We start from the raw sequence: 24,813 nt of genomic DNA on the forward strand, positions 1-24,813 counted from the left end.
ATTCAGCACATTCTCTCACCTTTGACATCAATCTTGAAGGTGAGTTTTTGGCCAGCAGCCTCACAGGCGTACTCCCCTGCATCTTTCTTCTCCACCTGACCCACCACCAGACGACGCGATTTGCCCTCGGACTCCACCTTGAACTTCTTGCTGGAGGTGATGAGTTTCCCATCCTTGTACCACTTCACCTCCGTTTTCTCCTGGGCCACCTCACAGCTCAGCGTGGCATTTTCTGACTGTGCAGCCTTCACCTCTTTCTGCACCTTCTCCTTGTGGATAAAGGCATCTTCTGCCTCTGAAACAGGGAAACATAGTAGGGAAAATACACAAGATGTAAATATCTTCTGTCAAGAAGTTCTTACTTGTGTGAGTGCAGATGCTCTGCAGGATCTTGGACTTGGCAGTGCTGGTTTCACCGTTGGGCACGATGATCTTAAAGGTCTTTTCCAACAGAAATAATTCAATATTAAACTCTTGCAAGTAACACAGCTTTGCAGTTCTATTTATCAAATAAATAAAGCGATGGACTCTGAAAATATAGTCCATGTAATTATCATCCCTCTCTGACTTGGTCTCATGAACAGTTTAACCACCCCATTTCCAAATTTCTTACAATTAATATAAAGATGAAATTCTCTCTTGTGTCTATGATATTTCTATTCCCCACATTTGGAACGAGCCAAACGCAGCACAATGGTGAGTTGCCACCTCCACTATCACATTATCTAGAGGATTTTACCAGGTATTTTAGATCAAAATTGGGTGTTGCTCAGAAAATACCTTGTACCCCAATCCCAAAGACAGCTCTCAATATTGAAAAGCACTCAACAAACATTACACATAAAACTAGCATATAAAATGTGAAGTGTACTTTTATTTCCCAAAAAAATCTGTGATTTTCCAGCAAACTGGCCTCCTGACAGGAGGGTGTAGCTATGAGGAAGTCAGGCTCTGCTCCTAGAGAACAAGAGACAGAATGAGAGGGAATGGCCTCAAGCTGGTCCAGGGGAAGCTCAGGTTGGACATCAGCAGGAATTTCTCCCTGGAAAGGGTGGTCAGGCACTGGAAGGGGCTGCCCAGGGGGGTTTGGAGTCCCCATCCCTGGAGGTGCCCAAGGAACACCTGGACATGGCATTTAGTGCTCTGGGCTGGGGACAAGGTTGGGCACAGCTGGGACTCGATGGTCTGGGAGGACTTCTCCAGACTTAGTGATTCTGTGACCTCGGGCATGCTGAGCCACTTCCATCCCCTGTGCTGCTGCCTGCCTCTCCCCAGTCACGCCCTGCAGCCTCCTGGAGCCATCCTTGGCTCCTCCTGGATGACTTTCTCCTGTCTCCATCACATCTGTGCTCTGAGCAGCAGCAGCTGCCTGGGAGGGTCAGGAGAAGGGGTAAGCTCAGGTCGAGTTCCTCCACTGCTGTCAGTGGCACCACAAGTGGTCCTGGGCCACATCAGAGCCTTGCTATGAATATTGCACAGCCCACAGAAAGAGAGGAGTCCTGCAGGGAGCAACACAGAGCGGGAATCTGTTGGAATGTTGGGGGACACATGACAGATGATGGACTTTGGACCTGGTTAACGAAAGAGATTTGATAACAGGATGCCTTGGCAAAAGCAAATGGAACTTTGAAAATTAGACCTAGATTGCAAGAAGATAAACTCACACAGGTTTACTGGAAAAAGAAAATCACATTAAACTCTGCAAGCAAGAGATGTTGTTATATGCATAAGGTTGTGTATGTGATTTTAACCTAATCATTGCAGTACACATTACTAGTCTCCCTGAAATAGTATATAAGCATTTGTAACCCACAATAAAATTGGATTCTGATCACTGAGTAAATCTCCCTATCTCTCCATTGCTGACAGGAATCTAGCTTAGGGCTCTGAATTTGAGCTCCTCTGTTTATATTGGCTGTAGAAGGAGTGTGAGGAGATGCTGTTATCATTTAGAAGGCACGTGGCCTGTGCTGGGTGATGCAAAGATGCTCAAAGGGACATGTCAGCAGCATTTTGATATCTGAAAGGGTTCAAGCACACACAAAGCTTTGCATTCAAAACTGATTGCAAAAATATTAATATTTAATCTCCCATCTACAACTCAGTGTGAATATGCAGAGTGCATTCAATAGGTTATAAAACAAGTCTGTGTCAATGAGGGCTGTATTTAAAATGTCAGGTTAGCAGAGCAGGAATATTCCAGACTCATCTCACTTGTCCTTTACATTCTTGACCTTTCATATAAACCATTTTTATACTGATATGAAGTGTGACTAAAACTTTTAATCAGCTTCCAAAGTGATTTACACCAGTTAATAATTCCTTTTAGAAACTTATTTTAAATTTAAACAAATATTCTGTGAAGATGACATTTCCAACCTTAAATGAAACTGGTCAGTGGAAATTAGGAAAAACACTTTCAGAACACAAAATTTTCACTGATTTAAAATATTATTTCCACTGCATGCCCTGAATCCTTAAATACTGAAATTTCAGAATCACTTCTTTTTCTGCATGTCCAACCCTGTCCCAAGGTGTGCAGCAGCTGATTTTTTTTTTAATTAACCCAAAAACTACAGTGGCATCCCAAAACACAACACTGAGCATCTAACCTTCAACCTGTCCTTAAACAGAGAAAACTTTGTGCTACCAGTGGAGTACAGGAACCCTGAAAAGCTTTCCAAGTGCAATGGCACCAGGATAAATAAAGACCCAGAAATCCGCTGCACTTTGGGATAAACCAGTAAGAGAAGGATTTCTGCTGCAGAAGAGCCAACCACTCCGAGTACGCATAATCCCTCCTGACTTTCACAGTGGATCATTTTCCAGCCAGCGCTGGACTCGCACCTCGTGTTACAGCTGCTCCCATGAGCAATACAGCAACGGTAGCTAAGGCAGGCTGATGGCACAGGGCAAGGGGTCACATTACCCTGTGCCACCATGAGGTCACCTCGCTGGAAAGAGAGCTGGAAACCTTTCTGAGGCAGACAGCCCCCTCAGAGAGAGAGGTTCATGTGCAAAACACCAAATTTCTGTTTTCTGACTATGCCTCTGCAGTAATGTACGAACCAGTGTCAGCAGTGAACAATGAGTTTGGTTTATAACAATTTTGCCTGGAGAAGCTGTGGCTGCCCCATCTCTGGAAGTGTTCCAGGCCAGGCTGGATGGGGCTTGGAACAGCCTGGGATGGTGGGAGGTGTCCCTGCCCGTGGCAGGGGGTGGGAACGAGGTGATCTTTAAGGTCCCTTCCAACTCAAATTACTCAGTGTTTTTATGATGGTCTGTCAATGTCCATATTCAATTTTCTCTGGAGGACACCTCTCAAATCTATACTTCATTATCCTTCCCTCCTTACCTATCCTCCAATGCAACTGGCAGCTCCCTCAGCCAAAGAATGAGCTACACAAAGAATGAAAAAGAGCCAAAATGTCCCAGCTCACAGCCTGGGTACCCCACACAGAGTGGAGTCAATAGATTCCCAACACAGTTGTGCCTCTATACTGCTGATAAAATGCCAAAGCTCTGTTTGGTGCTATAAAAAAAAAACAGAGGTGAAAATTGCTTCCCTGTTCTGATCACCTCTGCATATGAGACAAGAATTTTAATATTAAAAAAGAGGGATTTGGCTGTAAATATGGCGTAGTGCTACAAATATTAAAAAAACAAACAAACAAACCCTTTCTTAACATCAAATTCAGAAATGATCACTCAGAATGTAGCTGGTGTCCACAGCTGCCTGGAGCCTGAGATAAAATTCACTAGATATCTTGTAAAATATACTGAGACCAAAGAAATCACAGAATCATTTAGGCTGGAAAAAACCTGGAAGATCATTGTGTCCAGCTGTTCCCCCAGCACTGCCAAGTCCCCAAGTGCCACATCCACACAGCTTTTTAATCCGTCCAGGGATGGGGACTCCACCACTTCCCTGGGCAGCCTGTTCCAATGCCTGACAACCTTTTTGGATAAGAACTTTTTTCTAATATTGAACCTAAGCCTCTGGTGGAACTTGAGACCATTCACCCTTCTAGCACTTGCAAAAAAAGAGGAAGAAAAACTGTGATTGTCATGGAAGAATGCCCATAACAGGAGGAGGAAAACCAGTACTAGTGATCAAATTTGAAGATATTTTGGAAAACAGTGCCTGCTATTGAGAAATATATTTGAATATATTGAGAAATCTTGTTCACTTCCTCAGCTGAAGGAGATATACAGGGAGGTGAGGAGCTGACATCAGGATATGAACAGGTCAGCTCCAGATCTGCCCAGTCCTACACAACCTCACTGAACCAGCAGCTTAGACCAGCACCAGAAAGTACTTTAACAGCTTTTCTAACATTGTGTCAGAGAAAACGGGGGAAAACATCCACATACAAAGAAAAGCAACCCAAAATGTGTCTCCTACCTGTGACATCAATCTTGAAGGTGAGTTTTTGGCCAGCAGCCTCACAGGTATACTCCCCTGCATCTTTCTTCTCCACCTGACCCACCACCAGACGACGCGATTTGCCCTCAGACTCCACCTTGAACTTCTTGCTGGAGGTGATGAGTTTCCCATCCTTGTACCACTTCACCTCCGTTTTCTCCTGGGCCACCTCACAGCTCAGCGTGGCATTTTCTGACAGTGCAGCCTTCACCTCTTTCTTCACTTTGTCCTTGTTGATAAATGCATCCTCTGCTTCTGTGGAGTGGGAGAAGTAATTTTGAAATCACACACAAGTTGATGCTGTCCAAAGTGATCAAACCCAAATAAAAAACAAGACAACTTCCACATCTCTGGTATTTTTTAATGCTCAGGCAGGATGTGGGCCTTTGTCATGCCTGAGGACAGCACATCAGCCATTTCTGTGAAAAATGATCCCCTGCCTCAGGATTTCAGCTTCTTCACATCTCCACAGGAATTGCATTGCTTTGTTCCATAATGTAATGGATAAATAAATACGAAATCTCACTTGCCACTGGGACCCCTATGGAAGCCTTGTCCATTCTAGGAGACCTATTTTCCTACTTCTTCCAGACTTATTTTTCCTACATATCTGGGAGATAGTCTCACCTTCATCCTTATAAAATAATGGAATGGAAGCTTGTCTATCTCTCCACTAGTGGGAAATCAGAAAACACCAAGGGGCACAGAGGGAGATTCATCACATGGATGAAGATGTCCAGCTGTCAGCATCAATGTGACAGTGGATGAGTGATTGACCTCCATCCCTACTCAAAGAAGTTCCAGGCTGCACAGAAACTGCAGCTCAAAATGTGGTACATTTTTTGGTATTAAGGGACCTTTCTGTGATGAGAATAAACAATCTCCCACCTGTGACATTGATCTTGAAGGTGAGTTTTTGGCCAGCAGCCTCACAGGTGTACTCCCCTGCATCTTTCTTCTCCACTTGACCCACCACCAGACGACGCGATTTGCCCTCGGACTCCACCTTGAACTTCTTGCTGGAGGTGATGAGTTTCCCATCCTTGTACCAGTTCACCTCCGTTTTCTCCTGGGCCACCTCGCAGCTCAGCATGGCATTTTCTGACAGTGCAGCCTTCACCTCTTTCTGCACCTTCTCCTTGTTTGTAAACACAACCTCTGTCTCTGTAAGGAAACCCCAACAGTCACAGGCGGCTTTTTGCAGTCATTGTCTCTGGTGTTTAATGAAGTTTCTCCCATTTCACTGCACTTGCCCCCAGAGGTAATATCATGATGTGCAAGAAAGCACCTTCATCTCTGTCTTACTAGGTGAATAGGAATGGGCATTTGATGGGAATTCTGGGGTAATGTTAAAAACTCACAGTTTTAGGACAGATTTAAATGTAGGACTTGGAGCACCAACTTGTATAGCCTGAACCCTCCTCCCTCTTCTCTCTTTTTCTCTCCCTATGTCTCTCCAAGATTCTAGTGAAAGAGAAGGGAACAGCACCTGTATCCTTATGTCCATGAACCACTGCTCTTTTTTTGTCTATTGGGACAATTCCATTGTTCTCCATCTAATCAAGGAATCATGGAATGGTTTGTTGGAAGGGACCTTAAAGATGATCACAATCCAACCCACCTGCCATGGGCTGGTTCCACTAGACCCCATTGCTCCAAGTCCCATCCAGTGTTTAAGGGATGGGATCTAATCAGAGCTCTTCAAAACACCTTCCCCTTTATCCATCCCTCTGCCATGGCTATGAACTCACACTATTTTCCCATGAGAGTTTTTCTGTGGACACACCAGCTAATTGTGAGAGGAATTTCCATCCTTTCCTATGATATTTTTTTCTTTTTGTGGTCACAACCAGTCATGGATGCAGAACCATGTGTATAAAATATTGTTATGAAAGTTGCCAAGAAAAATCAAATATGATGGCTGAGATCTTTCACCCTGGGGAGATTGTGAGATGATCCTCTGGAAGCAAGACACCACTGGAAATGGAATTCTCCTTTACCTTTGGAATTCCTGGCACTTCCTCACCTCTGACTTTGACTTGGAATGTTGTTCTGTCGTCCTTTGTCTCACAGGTGTAGCTGCCTTGGTCTTGCTGTGTCACCTTCTTGATGATGAGCTTGCGTTGTGTCCCCTGGCAGACGATTGTTGTCCTCTGGTCCTGCTTCACCTCAGTCTGATCCTTCCTCCACACCACGGCCCCACCCGCAGCTGACACCTCACACACCAGCTCCAGGCTCTCAGAAGGACTGACTGATACTTCTGGAGTCGTTTTGGGCTTGTTGACAAAAGTAACAGCTTCATCTGGAGTGGGAAAGAAAACGGTTTGTGCCTTGGTGCAGGTTTATCTGCACAAAGTTAGCATACAGTGGTTATTGATTGTTATTCCATTATCACACACAGCTGATGCCTCTCTGACAGATGGTGCAAACCCCTCTGATCTTCAGATAATTGCTCTCAATTACAGTGAAATCCCCTTCATCTGCCCTACATCCTCCTGGATCTTTCAAATCAAACTGAGACGCCCTCAAGCTGTTCACACTTCCTTTACCACTCCTTGATTCTGAAGTCAAGCAAGCTCTGGGGGATATGTGTTGATGTCTGAGGGCAGAAACAGCTTTGAAAAGACCTGGAAAGTCTCAGAAAATCTAGTTAGAGGCAATGAGGAGCCTTTTTTTAATGTTTCTGAGCCCATTCCTGCAGCTCCTTGCTCACAGTACCAATCCTACTGGACTAATTCTCCTGGCCAGGGCACATATGGGATAATCTCACTGATAAAATATTCACCAAGTTAGGAAAAAGCTCTGGGTAACCTGGTCTAGTGGAAGACATCCCTGCCCATGGCAGGGGGTTGAAAGGAGATGGATTTTAAGGTCCTTTCCAACCTAAACCATTCCATATTTCTATGAACATAGGAGTCAATAATCTCATATATTTTGGCTGAAACTGATCTTCCTAGCAGAGAACTCAGAACTGCTCATACAACTCAGTGGAGGTTCCTGCATGGATAGCTGAGCTCAAACCCTGATAGCAGCACAGATATGGGCTGTGCAAACACAGGGTATTTGTCATGTATGCAGCAACAACACAACATTTTTATCAATTAATACTCTTTGTAAAGGTAAAAATCAAAGATTGCCTGTCTTTGAAGGCAATCAAGTGAAGACAGAGAACTTGGTGTAAAATGTGAGTAAAACTCAACACACCCTGTCCCTAAGCCAGGGGGCAATATCTGATGGGCACATCAGGTATTTCTTTGAAGGCAATCAAGTGAAGACAGAGAACTTGGTGTAAAATGTGAGCAAACCTCACCACACCCTGTCCCTAAGCCAGAGCCTTTGTTCCACCAGGGCAGCCCTGGCCTGAAGAGCAGCCTCAGCTCAGTATTGCATTTCCTGTAGCACCAACTGCTGCTTTCCATCACTGAGTACCCCAAGGACAATTGCCATGCCAGGCAAGTATTTATATTAAAATTTGCATTCATTAGGACTGACGTAGCCTTCAACAATTAGCTGACCCAAGGAGGATGGTCCCTCCAGAATCCTGCTGTTCAGGGTTATTGGGGTGTCTCATGACCCTCAAGGCAGGCTGATCCCCTGCCCTGAGACGATCCCCTCAGTGTGCAGCTTCTCAGCACTCTGGAAAATATTTATGGTGATACATGAAACAAGGAGGAGGAAGCTGCCCTGGCTATGGTGTTGTCACCAGGTTGTAACCCAATCCTTGCTCACCAAAAATTTGTGGGGCTAGAACATAGCATAACAACTTCAAACCCAGAGGGCAGGGTTAGATGGAATAGTAAGAATAAATTCTTAATATTAAGAATAAATTCTTCCCTGGGAGGGTGGTGAGGCCCTGGCACAGGTTTCCAGAGAAGCTGTGGCTACCCCTGGATCCCTGGAAGTGTCCAAGGCCAGGTCGGACAGAGCTTGGAGAAACCTGGGATAGTGGGAGGTGTCCCTGCCCATGGCAGGGATTTCTACAGCTGTCACTTACATCACAGTAATTTTGGAGATAGTGAGAGTGAGTTTTTTGGTGCATAATATTATTTTATCTTTGGGGTTTTCTACATGAATATTCTGAAAATATGTCTATTTTAGCATGCTTCTAAAATCCAAGGAAAAACACACTTCTAGTAATATAAACCACTCATAATTGAGACCTCAGAGGTATCATAGTTTAGGTATGTATAAATGGAATTGGAAATGTTCTCTTGGCTCTACTTCTTAATTAATTTTTCCTAGTTGACTTGCATTATGTATATATACCAACTAATTATTTTCTCACTTTAGTCAGTTTTTATGGGGTTGGACAGGGCTTGGAGCAACCTGGGATAGTGGAAGGTGTCCCTGCCCATGGCAGGGGGTGGAACTGGATGAGCTTCAAGCTCCCAACCCAAACCTTTCTGTGTTTCTAGGATTTAGCAGACACCAGTTTTCTTTGCCTCAGCCATGTGACAGGAGTTACAGGTGAGATGCATCCAACCTGCCCATGGCCAGCAAAAAGTTTATACCAAGCTCAGACAATCCTCTGTACCTGATGCCCAGACAAAAGCACAACCAGAACACTTCTAAAATACAGCTTTGGCAGCTCTAATCGGACAGTATAAATCAGATTGCACAAACTGCCTTTTGAGAAGTCAGTTTGGGCAGAGCCTGGTTTCAGACCAGTTTTTCAATGAGTAGAGTCAGGGGCTGGGAATTACACTCCAAGAGAAATTGCATGATGTTGCATTCTCAGAAGAGAGCTGGAGGTGAGATGCAGAGTGAATACCTGAGCAAACACCAGCTGGAAACTGGAAGCACTCCCTCCAGCTCACTAAATCCTGCAGCAATCCCTCTAGACAAGTGCTGTCCTAAATTAATCAGCTTTGCTGAGTCTTTAGTTAGCTCATCACAGCATCACAGTAACATGGATATTCTGTTACAGGTCACAAGCACTCAGTTGTGACTTCTCTTGAATTGCATTGTACTGCAGACATGCCAGGAGAAGCTTTCGGGAGAGTTTTAATCTTAAATTTAGGAACAGGTTAAAAATTAGGTTCCAGGCACAAGCCAGAAAATCCCATTTACAAGAAAAGTTCCCACAAGCATGCAACTTGAATCAGTTCAGTTTCACAGATATTGAATTTCACTGGTGAGTTCTTGTGTCATTTTATCCTCTGGCTCCATCCTGGGCTGGAATGCAGTGGTGACAAGCATTTCTCCTCTGGGTTTGGCCTGACAACCACGTGCTTTGTGTGATGGGCACGTGACACTGGCTGATGGAGTCACAGCACCACAGGGAGCGATCCCAGAGATCACAGTGTCCTTTGGGAACGGCAGGAGATGTTTAACTCTCAAAATCAGGAATTAAACTTGTCAAAGGAGGGCACATGGCTCTCACAGCAGGACTTTGAACCCCTGTCTGAGGCGGTTCTAAGATGATGCACAGGCTGAGCTGAAAGAATAGAGGCCAGATGTGGCTGCCAGCTGTTCAGCCAGCACCGTGTTTGGGTTGTGCTCCAGCCCTGGAAAAAGCTTGAGCTGACTCAGATAAATCACAGCATCATTGTATTATTTGCCCATACTCTGGGTTTGCACCAGGATCACAGCAAGGGTCAGAACCTCTCAAAGTGTTGTGCAACCTTGGCCCAAAAATCTGTCAATTTGTAAGGCAGGACGAGTCTAAAGAACAAAATCCTGCATTTCTCACACAGACTCTGATCCCATACTTGCAGTACAAGCTTACCTGAGACTTTTAAATCAAAAGTAAGGGTGTCATCCCCAATTTTGCAGGTGTAAGTTCCTTCATCTTCTTTTGTCACAGCCGAAGCCACAAGCTTGTGCAGTTTTCCTTTGTCTTCCATGGTGAATTTCTTGCTGGCTGTGATCTCCTTCCCATCCTTGTACCACTTCACCATGATGTTGGCCTCGGAGGTCTCAGACACAAACTCAGCCCGTTTCCCAGCAATGGCCTTGACAACTCCTCCAGTCTTCTCTTTGTTTACAAAGTTTGCAAGTGCTGAAACAAAACAGGGACACAGCTCTGGTAAAGAATTCTGTGCACAGCAGGAAAAATGTACATTGACATCTACATTAGGTAGTCATTTATCATAAGACAAAATATATTTATTTAATTATGGATCTAATCACTAGATTGCAAAGCAGAATCAGACAAATTTCCAACTATATTCCTGATTATCCTGTGTCCAAAAAACAGAGCACATAGATGGCACAAGTGGTTGAGTCAAGGAGAAGAAGCCTCAGGAAACGCAGCTTGAAAATAATATTTTAAAGGGAGGTGAGAAAAGAAATAAACTGAAGGTAAAGCCAGGAAGGTTATTCAATCATTATATTGCAACTACCTGGCAAGTAAATTGACTCTAGAAGAGATTAAAATATAACCTAGATAAATTAAATTACATAAAATTAATAAGTTATATGGATACATCATAGGACCAAAATAAAAAGAAATTTATTCCTGGGAATTAACTGGAGCATAGAAAATAAACAATAAATCTGGCATCATATTAACGTGGAGTGAAATAATTGAGTCACCAATTGCCTCAAAGCAAAAGATTAAAATCCACACCAATATCCAAATTGAAAAGGGAAGGGAAGGGAAGGGCACTGCTAAGGCATTCTTTCCCCAGCACTACTGAAACTCAGTCCACAGGTTCAAGGTTGTGGGAGGAAGAAGAGGGAGATGAGTTCATTCATCCCTTTCTCTTCCTCAGAAAACCAGAGTGAAAAATACAACCAGAGCAGCCCGAAGGAGCCATCTCAGATGTCCCTTGTCACCAAGGGAGGTCATGTGTCAGAGGGTGCCTGGCAAGGGAGCTCAGGGCAGTGTAGGGACTGCAGTGACAAATGGCACAAGTGCATTTCTGGCTGGTTTGGGCAGGAGGCCCAGGCAGTGACACAGTGGCCGTGGCTTGGCACAGTGGCCCCTCAGCAGCCACGTGATGCCCACGTGCCATTTCCAGCTGACCTGCTCCTCAAATGATCCCCTGTGGCTGATAAAAGGTGTAGATGCTGGAAGGTAAAATGTTGATACAGCATTTGTGAGGCTCATCCCACAAGGATGAGGGGTACCAAAGGTGATTCACCAGGAATCAAGCTGTAAGCAGCAGGCTTTAAATCACAGCTTGTCAACGCAGATTTTAAAATAATGACATCGATCACTCATTTGATAGGCACACAACAGTGAAAACCACATGGAAACATCCATCAAGTAATTCAAGTAAATGTGGGCAGAACTGTCAGCATGAAAAATGATGCTAAAGAGGCAAAGCAAGAGAGGAACAAAAATCAAAATCAAGAGCAGGTGCCAGTTGTAGACAGAAATTCCTCTCCATATAGATTTAGTCACAATTTGATTTTTTTTTCAGCTCTCTCAAGTTTGCTCTTTGAAATGACCAAACAAGTTGTCAAATATTAAAAAAAAAAAAACCCACTATATTCTCTGACTTTGTGGTTTCTACAGAGTCCAAGGAGGGTGAGGTGCCAGCAGAACATGATGATGAAACACCTCAGACTCACTCTGTGCAGGAGCTGTGATCATGTCTGGGAGGAAGGTGAGGGTGAGCTGTGGGACAAAGCATGGAACTCAAATGTCTTTACAGGGTGAACTTGCCAGTTCAAAGAAAAAATAGCTTCTGAAATCCCTCCAGTCTTGTTAGAAACAATACAAAGTTTAAATTTTTTATATAACTTCAGTCAGGGCTTTTTGTTCACCTTTGCCCTGGGGGAAAGGAATTGAAGTTTCTTTTCACAGGACTGTATCACCACTTGGGGCCTGATGGGTTTAACACCTCAATGGAATGGGGTTAGCACAGGAGATATAAAAAACATAACAACCATTAATGAACATCAACTCCAGACAGCACCCCTGGCATGGCTGGAGACACCTGGTCTCAGAAAAGATCAACAAGAGAACAAAAAATGAGAACCTAATTAGCATTGAAGGCAAAGGGATCAATAACCAATAGGAAAGCAAATACTAAACACTGCAGAATTTGGGACCAATGAACATTGAACCAATTGATTTCTCTGGGTTTTGATTGTATAAGTAAGTGAAAAATCTAGTAAACATCATGTGTGATGGCATGATTTCCTCTGCCCAGCCCGGGCAATGTGTGAATTAAATTATTTCTGTTGCACATCCTGGAAAGAAATAAATTGATGTCTTGATTCTCTAACACTGAAAAATGTTGTTGAAGAGTTTTTGCTTTTCCCTCACTTTTGGTGACAGTCTGACAACAGGCTGGACTGGCTTGGAGTAAGACTTTGTGCTCTGAACCTCAGCAGACATCTGACCCATGTGAGGAACAGTCTGGGGGTTTTAGGCAAAACCCGGTCCCCTTCAAGGCAGAGACAGCTTTGCTCTAGTTCATAAAATCCTGCACAGATGGGAAGGTTTGCAAGAAGGAGGCTTAATGCTGTTGGTTTCAGAGTAAAGGTAGAGACTGCCATGAAAGGAAGAACAGCCAAAAAAATAGAGGAGCTGTAGAACAGTGCTGGTTAAGAAATACCAAAACAAAGTGCCACCTTGCTGTTTTTCTACACATCTGAGCACCTTGTAAACAGGAAGGGGTTAAGCCATCCAGGGTGCCAGTAAAGGTCTTTTCCCTTATCCACCACAGTATTGACAGAAAAGAACAAAAAAACCCTCAAACAAATAACAAAACAAAAAACAAATAAAAAACCACCAAAACAAACAAACAAACAAAAAAACCAAATCCCACAATGCCAAGATGATTTTGTACAATCAGAACTGAAGTTCCCTTCAATGACTTGTCTGATGTCACACAGCAAGTGTGGGACAGACACAGGATCCTGTGTCATGTCCTGCCCCTGGGGCTGGATTTCTTCATCTCAGGAGCACTTTTCCCTACCCACCACTCATCCTCATTAAATTACACCAAATTCCCTGGAATAAGGTGCCAATTGGAGTGAAAGCACAGCTCTTACCACCTGGCCAGTTCTGTATTTGCTCCCCAGGTCTGCTGTAGGACACATAATCAAGGCTGGATGTTAATGGGCAACTACCAAACTCCCTCTGGAGTCTCCCTTTGTGTCCTTGATGGCTCCACTGGTTTAGGGCAGGAACATCATCAGTGCAGAGCAGCCCAGGCAGTCACTCACCTTTCACTGAGAGCTGATAAACCATTTTATCCCCTTCACAGACACACTCATAGGCTCCAGCGTCCTCCTCAGCAGTGCTGCGGATTTTCAGGATGCGCCTCTTCCCCACAGTTTGGAACTCATATTTCTCACTGGCCTTGAGCTCCTTCCCATCTTTCATCCACTTCACAGTGGCCTCTGTGTCTGAAAGCTCAGCCTGGAGTTTGGCTTCCTCCCGCAGCCGAGCTGAGACTTTTTCTACGTCTTTGGTCTTGTTGGTGAATCTCACTGCAGCTCCTGCCAGGACAAGAGGCTGTGTTATTTCGAGATATATCAAGACAACTTATCCCTGATACAGGTGTGCTGTAGTCTGTGAGATCTCTGAAGGTGTCAGATCCTGTTCCTGCCCTCACGCTCTGTTGGAACCCTGGCTGCTGGGAATTCCAGACTTTCTGTGCTGCCAGGCACTGACCCCCAAGAGAACACTGCACTGACCTGAGGCCGTGGAGAAGCTTCCAGAATGGAATGACAGAACTGGGATTGTGCGCGTGGAGTTTGAATAGAAGTGTGTAATATCACAGGGTGGGAAACTCAGAGTTTGAGGTTTAGAATATAGTAATAGATATAAAGCAAGACGGGGGTTTTGGGGTAGAGGCTGGGTAGAGGCTTCTTCACCTTCTTCTCCATGGGTTTGGGTGGGTTTGTATAATTGGATAAAAAAAGTCCTTATTGCAGGCCATGGTTGGTTGGTTATTGGGTTAAAAGTAAAGATAATTTAGATGGTTTTTAATAATTGGAGAGTTGATCCTTAAAAGGTCTTGTAGAGAGAGAGAGATGGGGCTCCATTTTTAGCTTGTTAGAGAAAAATACTGTAGAACTCAGAGTTTGTGAGACTAACAACACTCATGCCAATACTGTGCATTCTTTCCCAATTCAGAAAACTTGATCTGTTTTTATTGCTGGAGTCACTAAGAGAAAAAAAAAATCAACACTTTTTTTCCTACTGATAAATAATACTCTAAACATGCTTCTGCAGAGATCTTCTTCCAAGCCACACATCCTTCCAGAATAAATGGTTCATTATGAATTCATTATGTTTCGCCTCGCAATGTGGTAGGTACAGATGTTACAGTCATTTCATAGAGGAAACCTTAATCTTAAATCAAGTTCCAGCATACTAACTTTATATCCCACACATGGTGGACTAAAAAACCTACAAGAAAAGCTTTTTTAGAAATTAATGCTCTTTTACTTTTGAAAGATTATTACAGTCAAAGAGACTGGTCAAAGCTAGAGCTGAAATTACAACTTTAAGGTGAATTAGTGGTAGATTTGGGGACAGAATCCACTGACAGATGGTTGTGAATGACAGAAATTTGACAGAAATTCATGAGATGATGTGAAGCAATCTAGTTCACCTGGCCAGATCAACTCCCTCTGAGCTGAGAGGTCATTACCAGGACACACATTAATCACATGACACAATTTCAGGTGCTTCAAGGAAAGCCTCCAGCCCCAGTTTTAATCCTCAATTCCCAGCAACTACCCCCTGACTGGGAGAAGGATGGACAGCAATGACAATAAATACCTCTCACTCTCATCTTGGTGCTGGTCTCAACGTCATTGGCAACAAACTTCACTTCTGCCCCGTCATCTTTCCTGGTGACATTTTTTATGAGCAGGGTGTGAGTGGTTTGGGTTCTGTTGATGATGTAGGTCTCACTTTCCTGTAAGACTTTGCCATTCAGGTACCAGGTGCCAGAACATGTCTTGGTCAGATCAACAGTGAACAGGGCATCCCCTCCAGGTGCAACTTCAGCTGTTGTCAGGGGGTTCTTCACAGCCAGGACGGGTTCTAGGGAAGAACAACACACACCTCTGAGAACAAGACTGTAGTGGAGGATAACTCATCTTAGGAACCAAATTGTCAGGGTAAACAAGACGTGAGAATTAATTAATGCAGCTTTATAAAATTCTCATTCACTGAAGGAAATGCATGGTTGGTCTAAAGGATTTGTTTCCTTCTGCTGCAGGTAACTTACCTCTGGAGTCCTGTTTTTACAGGTCTAGAAAAACAGGTGCATTTTACTGACTTTTTTTTAATCCCTAAAATGTATAAAGGCATAGGCCAGAAACACCTAAGTCCCTTACAAGTGTGTTGTTTATTGAATAGCTAATATTATTCTTAGATTTCAGAAAGAGGGACCTCTAGATATCCCTACAAGTCAGTTCTAGATATTCTAGGACAATACAGGCATGTTCAGACAGCAAGGGACAAGGACGACACAACCACAAGTCACACTATGATCAAAGTGTCTGTGAGTCTTCAATATCTGTACAGATATCTTCAGTGATTCAAAGGAAGAAGAAATCCCATTGCACCCAATGATTCTATGGGCACATTGACACACTAGAAATAAAGAAAAACCCCTGGATTTCTCCTAGAAACTTTAGATTAAACACAGACTGGCTAGAACTTTTTCATGATGGTACGATCACCCATAAATATTCTCTAGGTGCAAGATCGATATCTCGTGTCTATATATTGAAAATTGTACCATAAGGCCATCTCAAGTTTTCCTTTCATTGCAGGTGCAGAAAAAGCATTTACAGGTTTAAGGTCCATAGCAGGGAGCCCTGCCTCCCCCACAGCCTGATGTGGGATACTGGAATATGAACACACCCACAGCTCCACCACAGAAACCCAACCACCCTCACTGGGGTGGGTTTGGACTTTTTCCTTCCTCCCTTTGGCGAAGGCCAGTGGTTGGCATGAAGCAGGAGAACCAGCAGTGAAGGCAAAGAGGATTTGCTGGGCTGTTTCTCCATCCTCAAAGTCACGGGAAATGTTTTGAAAGCACCCATGTGCCCAACCACCCTGTTTTGTGCCGGTTTCGTGCTCACCAAGGTGCAAGCTCCCAGGGAATTCCAGGTAGGGGCTCTGTCCGTAGGCATTGACAGCAGACACTCTGAACTGGTAGTCAGCCTCTTCTGCCAGGTTGCTCACTGTGAGCTCGGGGCTGGGGACATGGGACTCGTGGCACCTCACCCAGGTGAAGCCGGTGAGTTTCTTGCGCTCCACGATGTAGCCGTCAACTGGAACGGGCCGCTCCATCCTCGGAGGGGACCACGCCAGTGTCACTGAGGTTTCTGTTTTATTTTTCACCACAGGGTCAGATGGAGGTTGGGTGGGAGGTTTTTTGGGAGCTGTGCAAGGGAAGGAAACAAAACAAAACAGAGCAGTAAGTTACATCAGAGGGGAAAAGCCAAAATAGTTACGCTGGGCTAAAAGTTCATCTTGCTTAATATACCTCCATAAAACATTGGTGTGAGATGGAAAAGCAAGAGAATGGATGGAAGATGCTTTGAGGCTGTTTTAAACAAAGATCACAGAATCATTATCATTCCAGATCAAGTTCAAACTTTCATGTCCACTACTGGTACTGCACAGCTAAACATATGTGATTTCTACACAATATTAAAACTGTCATCACAATCAGAGAGTCTTCAACAAACATTTTGTAGGCTTAAATCTTCAGTGCTGGATACAGACACATATTTCTGCCCTTCACAGCTCTTGGGCAAAGCAGACTAACACTCAGCTTCTTATTTTCACTCAGAAGATGGGTAAAACCATCAGCAAAGACTGTTCACATCTTTAAAGAATTATGGAGAGCCTGGCTTGTTGCACAGGCTTGGATGCTCCCTGCAGCCTCCTGCATCTGGGTATCTGTCCTGCTCCTGAATTTTATGTTACCCCCACTCAGAAGTTGTAACTTTGTCTCCCAAGAGTGACATCATTTGGGATCTTTATTTCACTAATTTATGCAGAACCAGCTTCTGGGACTGGGGAATCTACTTCAAAAGGAAATGACAAAGACGTGTCCCCACCATGAGAACCTACTATTGAGGAGATGTGGCTATTTTATGGTACCTAAGGCTACAAACGTATTCCTGCAGGTATTTGCATAATGAATATTTATTTTCACCCTTCTATTCCTCTTGAATCCTTTAGAGAAGGCTCAAGTCCCATCAGGATTATTCACTATGTGCTGCCACTTATATGGTCAAGAGGAATTACCTGATGTGCTCTAGTTACACCTCTACTGGCATGGCCCAGGATTAATTTCATTTAATTATGGCTATCTGAAAGGTGTCTGGGTTAAGTCAGTCAACCAGACTCCAGCTGTGATCCCATGAAAAGCACACTCAGCAGCAATTAATCCAGCTTAAAGAAGGTGTGGGAGGTGGGTGAAACAATCACATGAGTGGACATACTCAAGAATTCCTGACTGTAGATGGAGTCTGTTGATGAGCCTAAACTAAAAACTGAGCTCTGGGACAACTGATCTCCTTCCTGCCTCAGTTTCCCCATCTTTAAAATGGGCATGGTTTTACATAATTTGCATTATTTTTCATCTTACATTACCATTGCAAGATGACAAATAATACACAAACATTGCCTGTACATTATAAAACATATCAGAGCAGCACCACCAATCTCACCCAGCTAATTGAAAGAGATGTGTTGCAAGATGACAAATAATACACAAACATTGCCTGTACATTATAAAAGATTATAAAAGAGCAACACCACCAATCTCACCAGCTAATTGAAAGAGATGTAGACATAGCACAGAGGATTCTCCAGGCAGTAAATCTGATATGCACAAAGTGTAAAAATAGGAAATCTCAAGGCGATACGCTTTTCCTTCCTTACAGAAATAGACACAGAAGTGGTTTGGGGTGCACAGTTACCAGCCTGTCAGTAACTGCTGGTCACAGATAGATGTCAAAGGTCCCATTAGGGTAACATTAAGCTGAATGCTAAGCCCTGGAATGGGATCTCTTGACCTTGCCATCAGAAATGGTAATGCAATGTTTTCTTCAGCAATACCTGTGGGAAGGCAGATCCTTATAATTTCTATTCCAGGAATCAACCCTTTCTTCATAAATTAAACAGCAGTGGCTGAAATCAAACTGAACTTTATTGTTCCTATTGAATAGGTGCTTGTTTGGATGTTACAGCTTTACAAATACCATAGAAACTGTCACAAAGCCAAATGTGACACTTTCCTCATTTTCTCCTCATTTTAATTCAGTGGCTTCAGAATGTCCAAACCAAGTTTAGATAACACAGCAGTTACATATCTGTTAAATAAAAGACTCCTTTTTGCCACTGACTGATTGCAGTGGTGAGAGAAAAAAATAATTATTCTTCCCAAATTTTGACTGGAGTGGGTAATTTGTTCATATATGGTCCAGAAGTGCAACAGAGCCAGAAATTACATGTACTGATGTCTTAAATAAAGCCGATTTTGTCTGGGAAATGCAGTGTCATCAAAATAATACCAAATAAAATTAGGCAACTTCACCAAAATTTCATTTCAGGTCCAGTCTTGAAAATGTTGCACCTGCTGCTACTGCTCTGCCAAGTAAGATAAGTTTGTGCCACGCTTTTTCCCCAACACTGCTCTTACCCAGAGAAACCATGGATGTTCCACCCCTGGAAGTGTTCAAGGCCAGGCTGGACAAGGCCCTGACAATCTCGGTCTGATGGAAAGTGTCCCTGCCCATGGCATGGGGTGGAATGAGGTGATCCCATCCAACCCAGTCCATTCCATGACAGATATTCTCTCTGTTTGGATCCCTCCAAACACCTCACTACACTCACAGACAGGCTGTTGCCTTTTTGTGGCAGACATCAAACCTTCAGCTGGTTTTGGACACCAAAATTATCACGGTGGTAGTGTTCAAGGCCAGGCTGGACAAGGCCCTGACAATCTCGGTCTGATGGAAAGTGTCCCTGCCCATGGCATGGGGTGGAATGAGGTGATCCCATCCAACCCAGTCCATTCCATGACAGATATTCTCTCTGTTTGGATCCCTCCAAACACCTCACTACACTCACAGACAGGCTGTTGGCTTTTTGTGGCAGACATCAAACCTTCAGCTGGTTTTGGACACCAAAATTATCACGGTGGTACTCAAAACAACAATGGTGCCATGGGAAGACACAACACCAAGGCCAAACAGAAGAGAAGCTTACTGGTCACAGTGAACTGGGTGGAAGTCCTGCTTTCATCAGCCAAGAAGGCAATTTCTCCAGCATCTTCCACCTTGCACTCCCGGATGGTCATGGTGTGCTGTTTGCCAGAGCACGTGATGGAGACGCGGTCGCTGGGTTTCACTTCCTCTCTGTTCTTCAGCCACCTGACGTTCTGGCAGTCATTGTCCAGCTCCACGCAGAAGGTGGCCGTGTCGTTGATGAAGACAGCAGTTTTCCGTGGGAGTTTTTTAATGATGTTTCCTTCAGATAACCAAATAATCATAGTCAGTAAATGGCAGATATTAAACGCTTTGGACCATCCAGACTGAAACAGGACTAGCCCACACCAAATCAAAATATTATAGATACCATGCAGGCACCTGAAATTAAATTTCAAGGCTCTGAGTCACACAGAGTAGATGACCCCAAGGACTCATTTTGGCCTTCAAAGAGAGAAAAGCAAATCTTTTTTGAACTGCAGTCATTCAGGTTTCTTATCTACCAAGAAAAACCAGATGATGGGTAAATACAAAACATACAAGGCCTTGCAAGAGAACAGATTTGACAGCTTTCATTGGCCACATATGCTGGGAATTCTAATTAAAACTTTGCTGAAGTAGTTCGGTCTAAAGCCAGACAGGTCTCTCCTCTGCCTGTAGGATTTCACCTCCATCAAAGTCATATAACCAACATGGCAGATACAGAAGTTACCCAAATTAATGAGAAAGACACTGAAAAGCTCAGGTTTCTTCTCAGTATCAGCAGACAAATTCACATTGAATGAATTTATGTCCTTTCCAAGTGACTGTGATTATCATCACTTACTAGGACAACCTCAAAGCTATAAGATGTGAATATCCACAGAAAAGATTGGCCAAACCATAAGGAGACCACCCCAAATGATCAACAGTGACTGGCTCCAACTCCAGGGCAGTCCCTGAGAGGTGAAAGAGGATTTGCCCAGGCAGATCACCCAGAGCTGTTCAATGAACAGCATTGCTGAACTCCCTCATAAAATAACAGATCAGGCGCAGCTTTCACCACAAGATTTCAAGATTTGATTCTCTGCTTATCCTCCTTGACCTCTCTGCCCTCAGCACTGTCCTCATCCCACAGTTCTCTACCTCTGGCCAAGCTCTCACACTGTCTCAATCCCACCTTGCTCCCTCCAATTCCCTCCCAGGGCAGGCACAAGGCTCCCCCAGGGAGGCTCTGCCTCCTTTCCCTCCAGAAAGCTCCACCTGGGTCAGTCACTCTCTTTTGGATGGAACATACCATTACAGCACAAACAAGTGAAAAAATACCAGCTGTCCTACTGGGAGCAACACACAGGAGTGGGCTGGTCCACACCTAACAGAGGGTGCAAAAAAGGATGTCAGTCTGAACCCTCCCAAATCTCTGGACTAAATTTTCTCTTCTGCATTCACCTTTGTGCACTCCCAGCTCTTTACTGGTGGTACAAAAAGGAATTTGCATGAGGATGCACATCACCCAGCTGTCATGTAGCAATTTATGTATGAAGACCCCTTCTGGTTTCACTGGGAGTATACTCAGGCTTCAAATGAGTCAGGACAAGATTAATCCTGTAGCTGTGGCAGCCTCCAGTGCCTGCAGCTCTGGGGTTTGTGTCTACTCGCTGAGACAAACCCTCACCATACCAACTACACCTACTCCTACTCCAGTCTGAACCACCAGACTCAGGACGCTTGGGCATGGCCCTCCACACTTTGTCCTTTCCTTGTCCCCTTCCAAAACTCCAGAGAACAGCTCCAACTCCCAGGGGTCTGGAGCTGTGTTTTCCAATCTAAACCATCCTGGTGTTGACTACAGCCTGCACCACACATCTGGCCACAGCTGCTAAACCCCCTTTTCATGGTGGTCAGCACCACCCCTGGACAAGAGTCATCACTCTGTTCACTGGGCACCAGACAAGATGGGTGCGACAATGCCAGGGGACACATCTGATGCTTGGGGTTATGTTAAGGTGATGCCTTAGGATGCAGCTTTTATGTTTTTCAGATCCTGTACTGCTTTACTGCTTTTAGAGGGTATAACTCTAAAACTCCACAGCCTGTCAGCTGCTGTTCTCCTGTTTTATTCAGATAAAACAATTCCTCTCTGGGCCTGAAACTCAGGGGCACCTTACTGTCTTGGCCCCTGAGAGATGTAAACAGCAGTGAACTCATCTCAAGCTGCACCAAGGGAAGTTTAGGTTGGATAGCAGGAAAAAGTTTTTCACAAAAAGGGTGATAAAGTTGTGGAATGGCTGCCCAGGGAGGTGGTGCAGTCAGCATCCCTGGGTGTGTTTAACAAAGCCTGGATGTGGCACTGGGGGCCAGGGTTTAGTTGAGCTGTTGGGGCTGGGCTGCACTCAATGATCTTGAAGGTCTCTCCCAGCCTGGTCATTCTGGGAATTCTGTGAATTTGGGGGGAGAAAAATTGTGGTAAATTACTTCATTACCTGAAGCTGTAATTGGAGGATGAACCCCTGGTATGTAAATGGATCAAATTTATAACTGCATGAAAAACTCATGACCATTGTCCATCCTGGGTGTAGCCCCTCCCAGAGGTTTCTGACTGCCCAAGGTGAACTTATTGAAGGCCTTCAATAAATACCCATTTTTATTCTCTTAATCTTGTCTAGCCTCTGTTTCAGGTAGCCACTCCAAGGCATCAAAGAGCAGTCTACAGGGCCAGACCACAGCTGGAGAAAGCTTCTTTCAGCATGGGCTCCCACTGGGTGACATCTTGTACAACACAGCCTGTCCCTGCTGTGTGGCCCTGTGTCCAGAGGCACCCTGGCAGGAGCCCCAGGGACACACTGACCACATTTTCACACCACAAGGGACTCTGCTCCTCTTCAGTACCCACTTGGACATGGCAAATCCTGCTCACAAGGCCAAAGCTGGAGTCTCACGTGTGAATCCCACAATTTTGGCCAATCTGAAATACCAAGAGCTGTACCTATAGCAATGTGACCCCTGTTGACAGAGTGACAAAACTGTCCTTTGTCCCCTTGAAAAGGAAATAAGCCCATAATGTTCTTTCCTCAGTTAGTTTAAAACACATCTCATACGACCTGAGGGACTTCACCTCAAACTTAAGGATAGCCAATTGGACAGGAGCCAAAGAGTCCCGCCTGAGCAATTTACTAGACAAAGAAGAGAACAAAGAAACTAATCACTTTTGTGGGGTGTTTTACCAGGGGCAAGGACCTCTTGCCCTGGCTCGTTTTTCCTCTGTAAAGAGCTTAGTTATTTTGCCTTTTATTAAAACCTTTTTGTTTCCAACACTACCACAGAAGTCGTCTGTAGCCATGACATTTTATGAAAAACCCTTTGCTAGGATTTTTCTCCTATTCTAGCTGAGAAGCCTCAGAAAAGAAACGTAAACAATTAACTATCTGATGGCTGTAGAATGTGGTCTGGACATTGTTTACCGACAGGTGCATCTTTGATTGGTTCTTGAGTTGTTTCTACTTAATAACCAATCAAAGATGCAGCTACATTGGACTCTGAGAGTCACGAGGTTTTGTTATCATTCCTCTCCTCTTTCTAGCCTTCTGATGGATCCTTTCTCTCTATTCTTTTAGTATAGTTTTAGTATAGCATTTTAATATAATATACATCTTAATATAATACATCAGCCTTCTGAAACATGGAGTCAAGATTCTCCTCTCTTCACTCATCCTGACACCCTCAAACACCACCACAGTCATCCTGCTAAGGGAGCTGAGCTATCTTGGGTGTGATATAGACCTCCAAGAGCTTATGAGACCTGGCTCGAGGAGACCCATATTTCACCTACCTTGGACAGAGAGCTCTGCAATGGTCCTGCTCCCTTCCTTCATCTCACAGATGTAAACAGCATCATCATCCGTGGTGACGTTCTGTACGGTGAGCCGGCGGTAGGTGCCCTCCTCCTCGATGTTGTACTTCTTGCTCTGCTGCAGCTTGGTTTCCTCCTTGAACCAAGCTGTCTCTGTCCCAGCAACGGGCACTTCGCACTGGAAGGTGGCAGATTCCTTCTCCCTCACTTCAAGATCCTTCAGTTTCGCCTTGAAGGGGATGGTGGGTTCTGAAGAGGGTAAAAAGTGGAAGGAGAAATAAGAGTTTGTGATGGGAGTAGGTTTAGATGGGAATTTAGGAAGAAATTCTCCTCCGTTAGGGTGGTGAGACCTTAAGACACATTGCCCAGAGAAGCTGTGACTGCCCCATCCCTGGAAGAGGTCAAGGCCAGGTTGGAGTAAAAGGCCTTAAAAGGAATCCTTCTGGAATTAGTTTAATAACACACAAGCTGGTCATAGGACAGAACACAGGGCAGAAATTCCAGGTGGGAGTGACCAGCTGATGCAAGAACCAATGTTTTAAGGGTCTTACAGCTGAAATCAGCTCAGCAGAGTGCTCTGAAAGGGCACAGAGAGCTGTGAGGTGGCTGTGCACAGTCAGATGTGCACAAAGGAGGAGTTTTCCGTTTTCCCCACCAGCCCCAAAGGCTCCGTATCAGCTTTTGCCAACAACAATAAAAGAAACAGAGAATGAGCCCCAGTCTCCCAACTGCCTCAGCCCTCCTCCAGCAGTGGGGCTGCAGTGCTCTGGCTGAGGGCCAAACCCAAGCATAGATCAAACCCACAAAGCAGCTGCATGACAGTGAGGGAAGTCATTTTATGAGCTGAACAATGTTGAATTCCAGCGACAGCTGCGCTGTGACATCACCCTGCTACCCCAGCCCTAAAGTGGGCAAAGAGGAGCTGGACTGAAGAGGACAGCCAGCAGCCAGGGCCACAGAACTGGTGCCACAGTCGTGTCACACACTTTTAGCCAGTGTTGAAACATTGCTCATGCTTCGTGAGAGATCATGCCTGGATATGTACCTTCACCTCCCAGTAATGGCTGTGCCAGCTCCCAGCTGGTTTTTGTGACTCCATCCCACCTCACCACCCTAACAGTAAAGAATATTTCTTCCTAATATCTGATAAAAAGCTCCTCTCTTTCAGTTTAAATAAGGTACCAGACTCTAAAGGCTTGACAGGACACCTGGAGGGAGCAATGCTATGGACTACTTTTGTTATCCTGAGGCTAAAACCTGACTGAGAACCCACACAATATGTTCAGGAACAGGAAGGTGACACGAACCATGGCAACTTGGAAATTTTTTTTTAAATGTTATGCCTAAATGCACCTCAGTTTAAGGCAAGTCAAAGCCTTGCCTTGAAAAGCCTTCAGCTATGGTT

The 24,813-nt window shown here is 44.4% G+C and overlaps 1 protein-coding gene across 35 annotated transcripts in view; it reads right to left on the reverse strand.

Moving 5' to 3' along the window:
* The window catches only part of OBSCN (obscurin, cytoskeletal calmodulin and titin-interacting RhoGEF), a 182,783-nt gene that overhangs the window by 144,285 nt on the left and 13,685 nt on the right, over positions 1–24,813 (reverse strand). For 34 of the 35 annotated variants that reach the window (XM_041408712.1, XM_041408708.1, XM_041408711.1 and 31 more), the window contains exons 3-12: positions 23,388–23,657; positions 19,581–19,841; positions 16,436–16,738; positions 15,120–15,386; positions 13,553–13,828; positions 10,155–10,427; positions 6,453–6,728; positions 5,315–5,590; positions 4,406–4,681; positions 20–295 (exon numbers count right to left, since the gene is read on the reverse strand). In XM_041408712.1, the coding sequence (XP_041264646.1) occupies positions 20–295; positions 4,406–4,681; positions 5,315–5,590; positions 6,453–6,728; positions 10,155–10,427; positions 13,553–13,828; positions 15,120–15,386; positions 16,436–16,738; positions 19,581–19,841; positions 23,388–23,657 (2,754 nt within the window). The remainder of the gene's footprint in view (positions 1–19; positions 296–4,405; positions 4,682–5,314; positions 5,591–6,452; positions 6,729–10,154; positions 10,428–13,552; positions 13,829–15,119; positions 15,387–16,435; positions 16,739–19,580; positions 19,842–23,387; positions 23,658–24,813) is intronic. The other variant, XM_041408719.1, reaches the window with a different exon arrangement.

Source organism: Onychostruthus taczanowskii, unplaced genomic scaffold (assembly GCF_017590055.1).
Source record: "Onychostruthus taczanowskii isolate IOZ18803 unplaced genomic scaffold, ASM1759005v1 scaffold3, whole genome shotgun sequence".
Lineage (NCBI taxonomy): Eukaryota > Metazoa > Chordata > Aves > Passeriformes > Passeridae > Onychostruthus > Onychostruthus taczanowskii.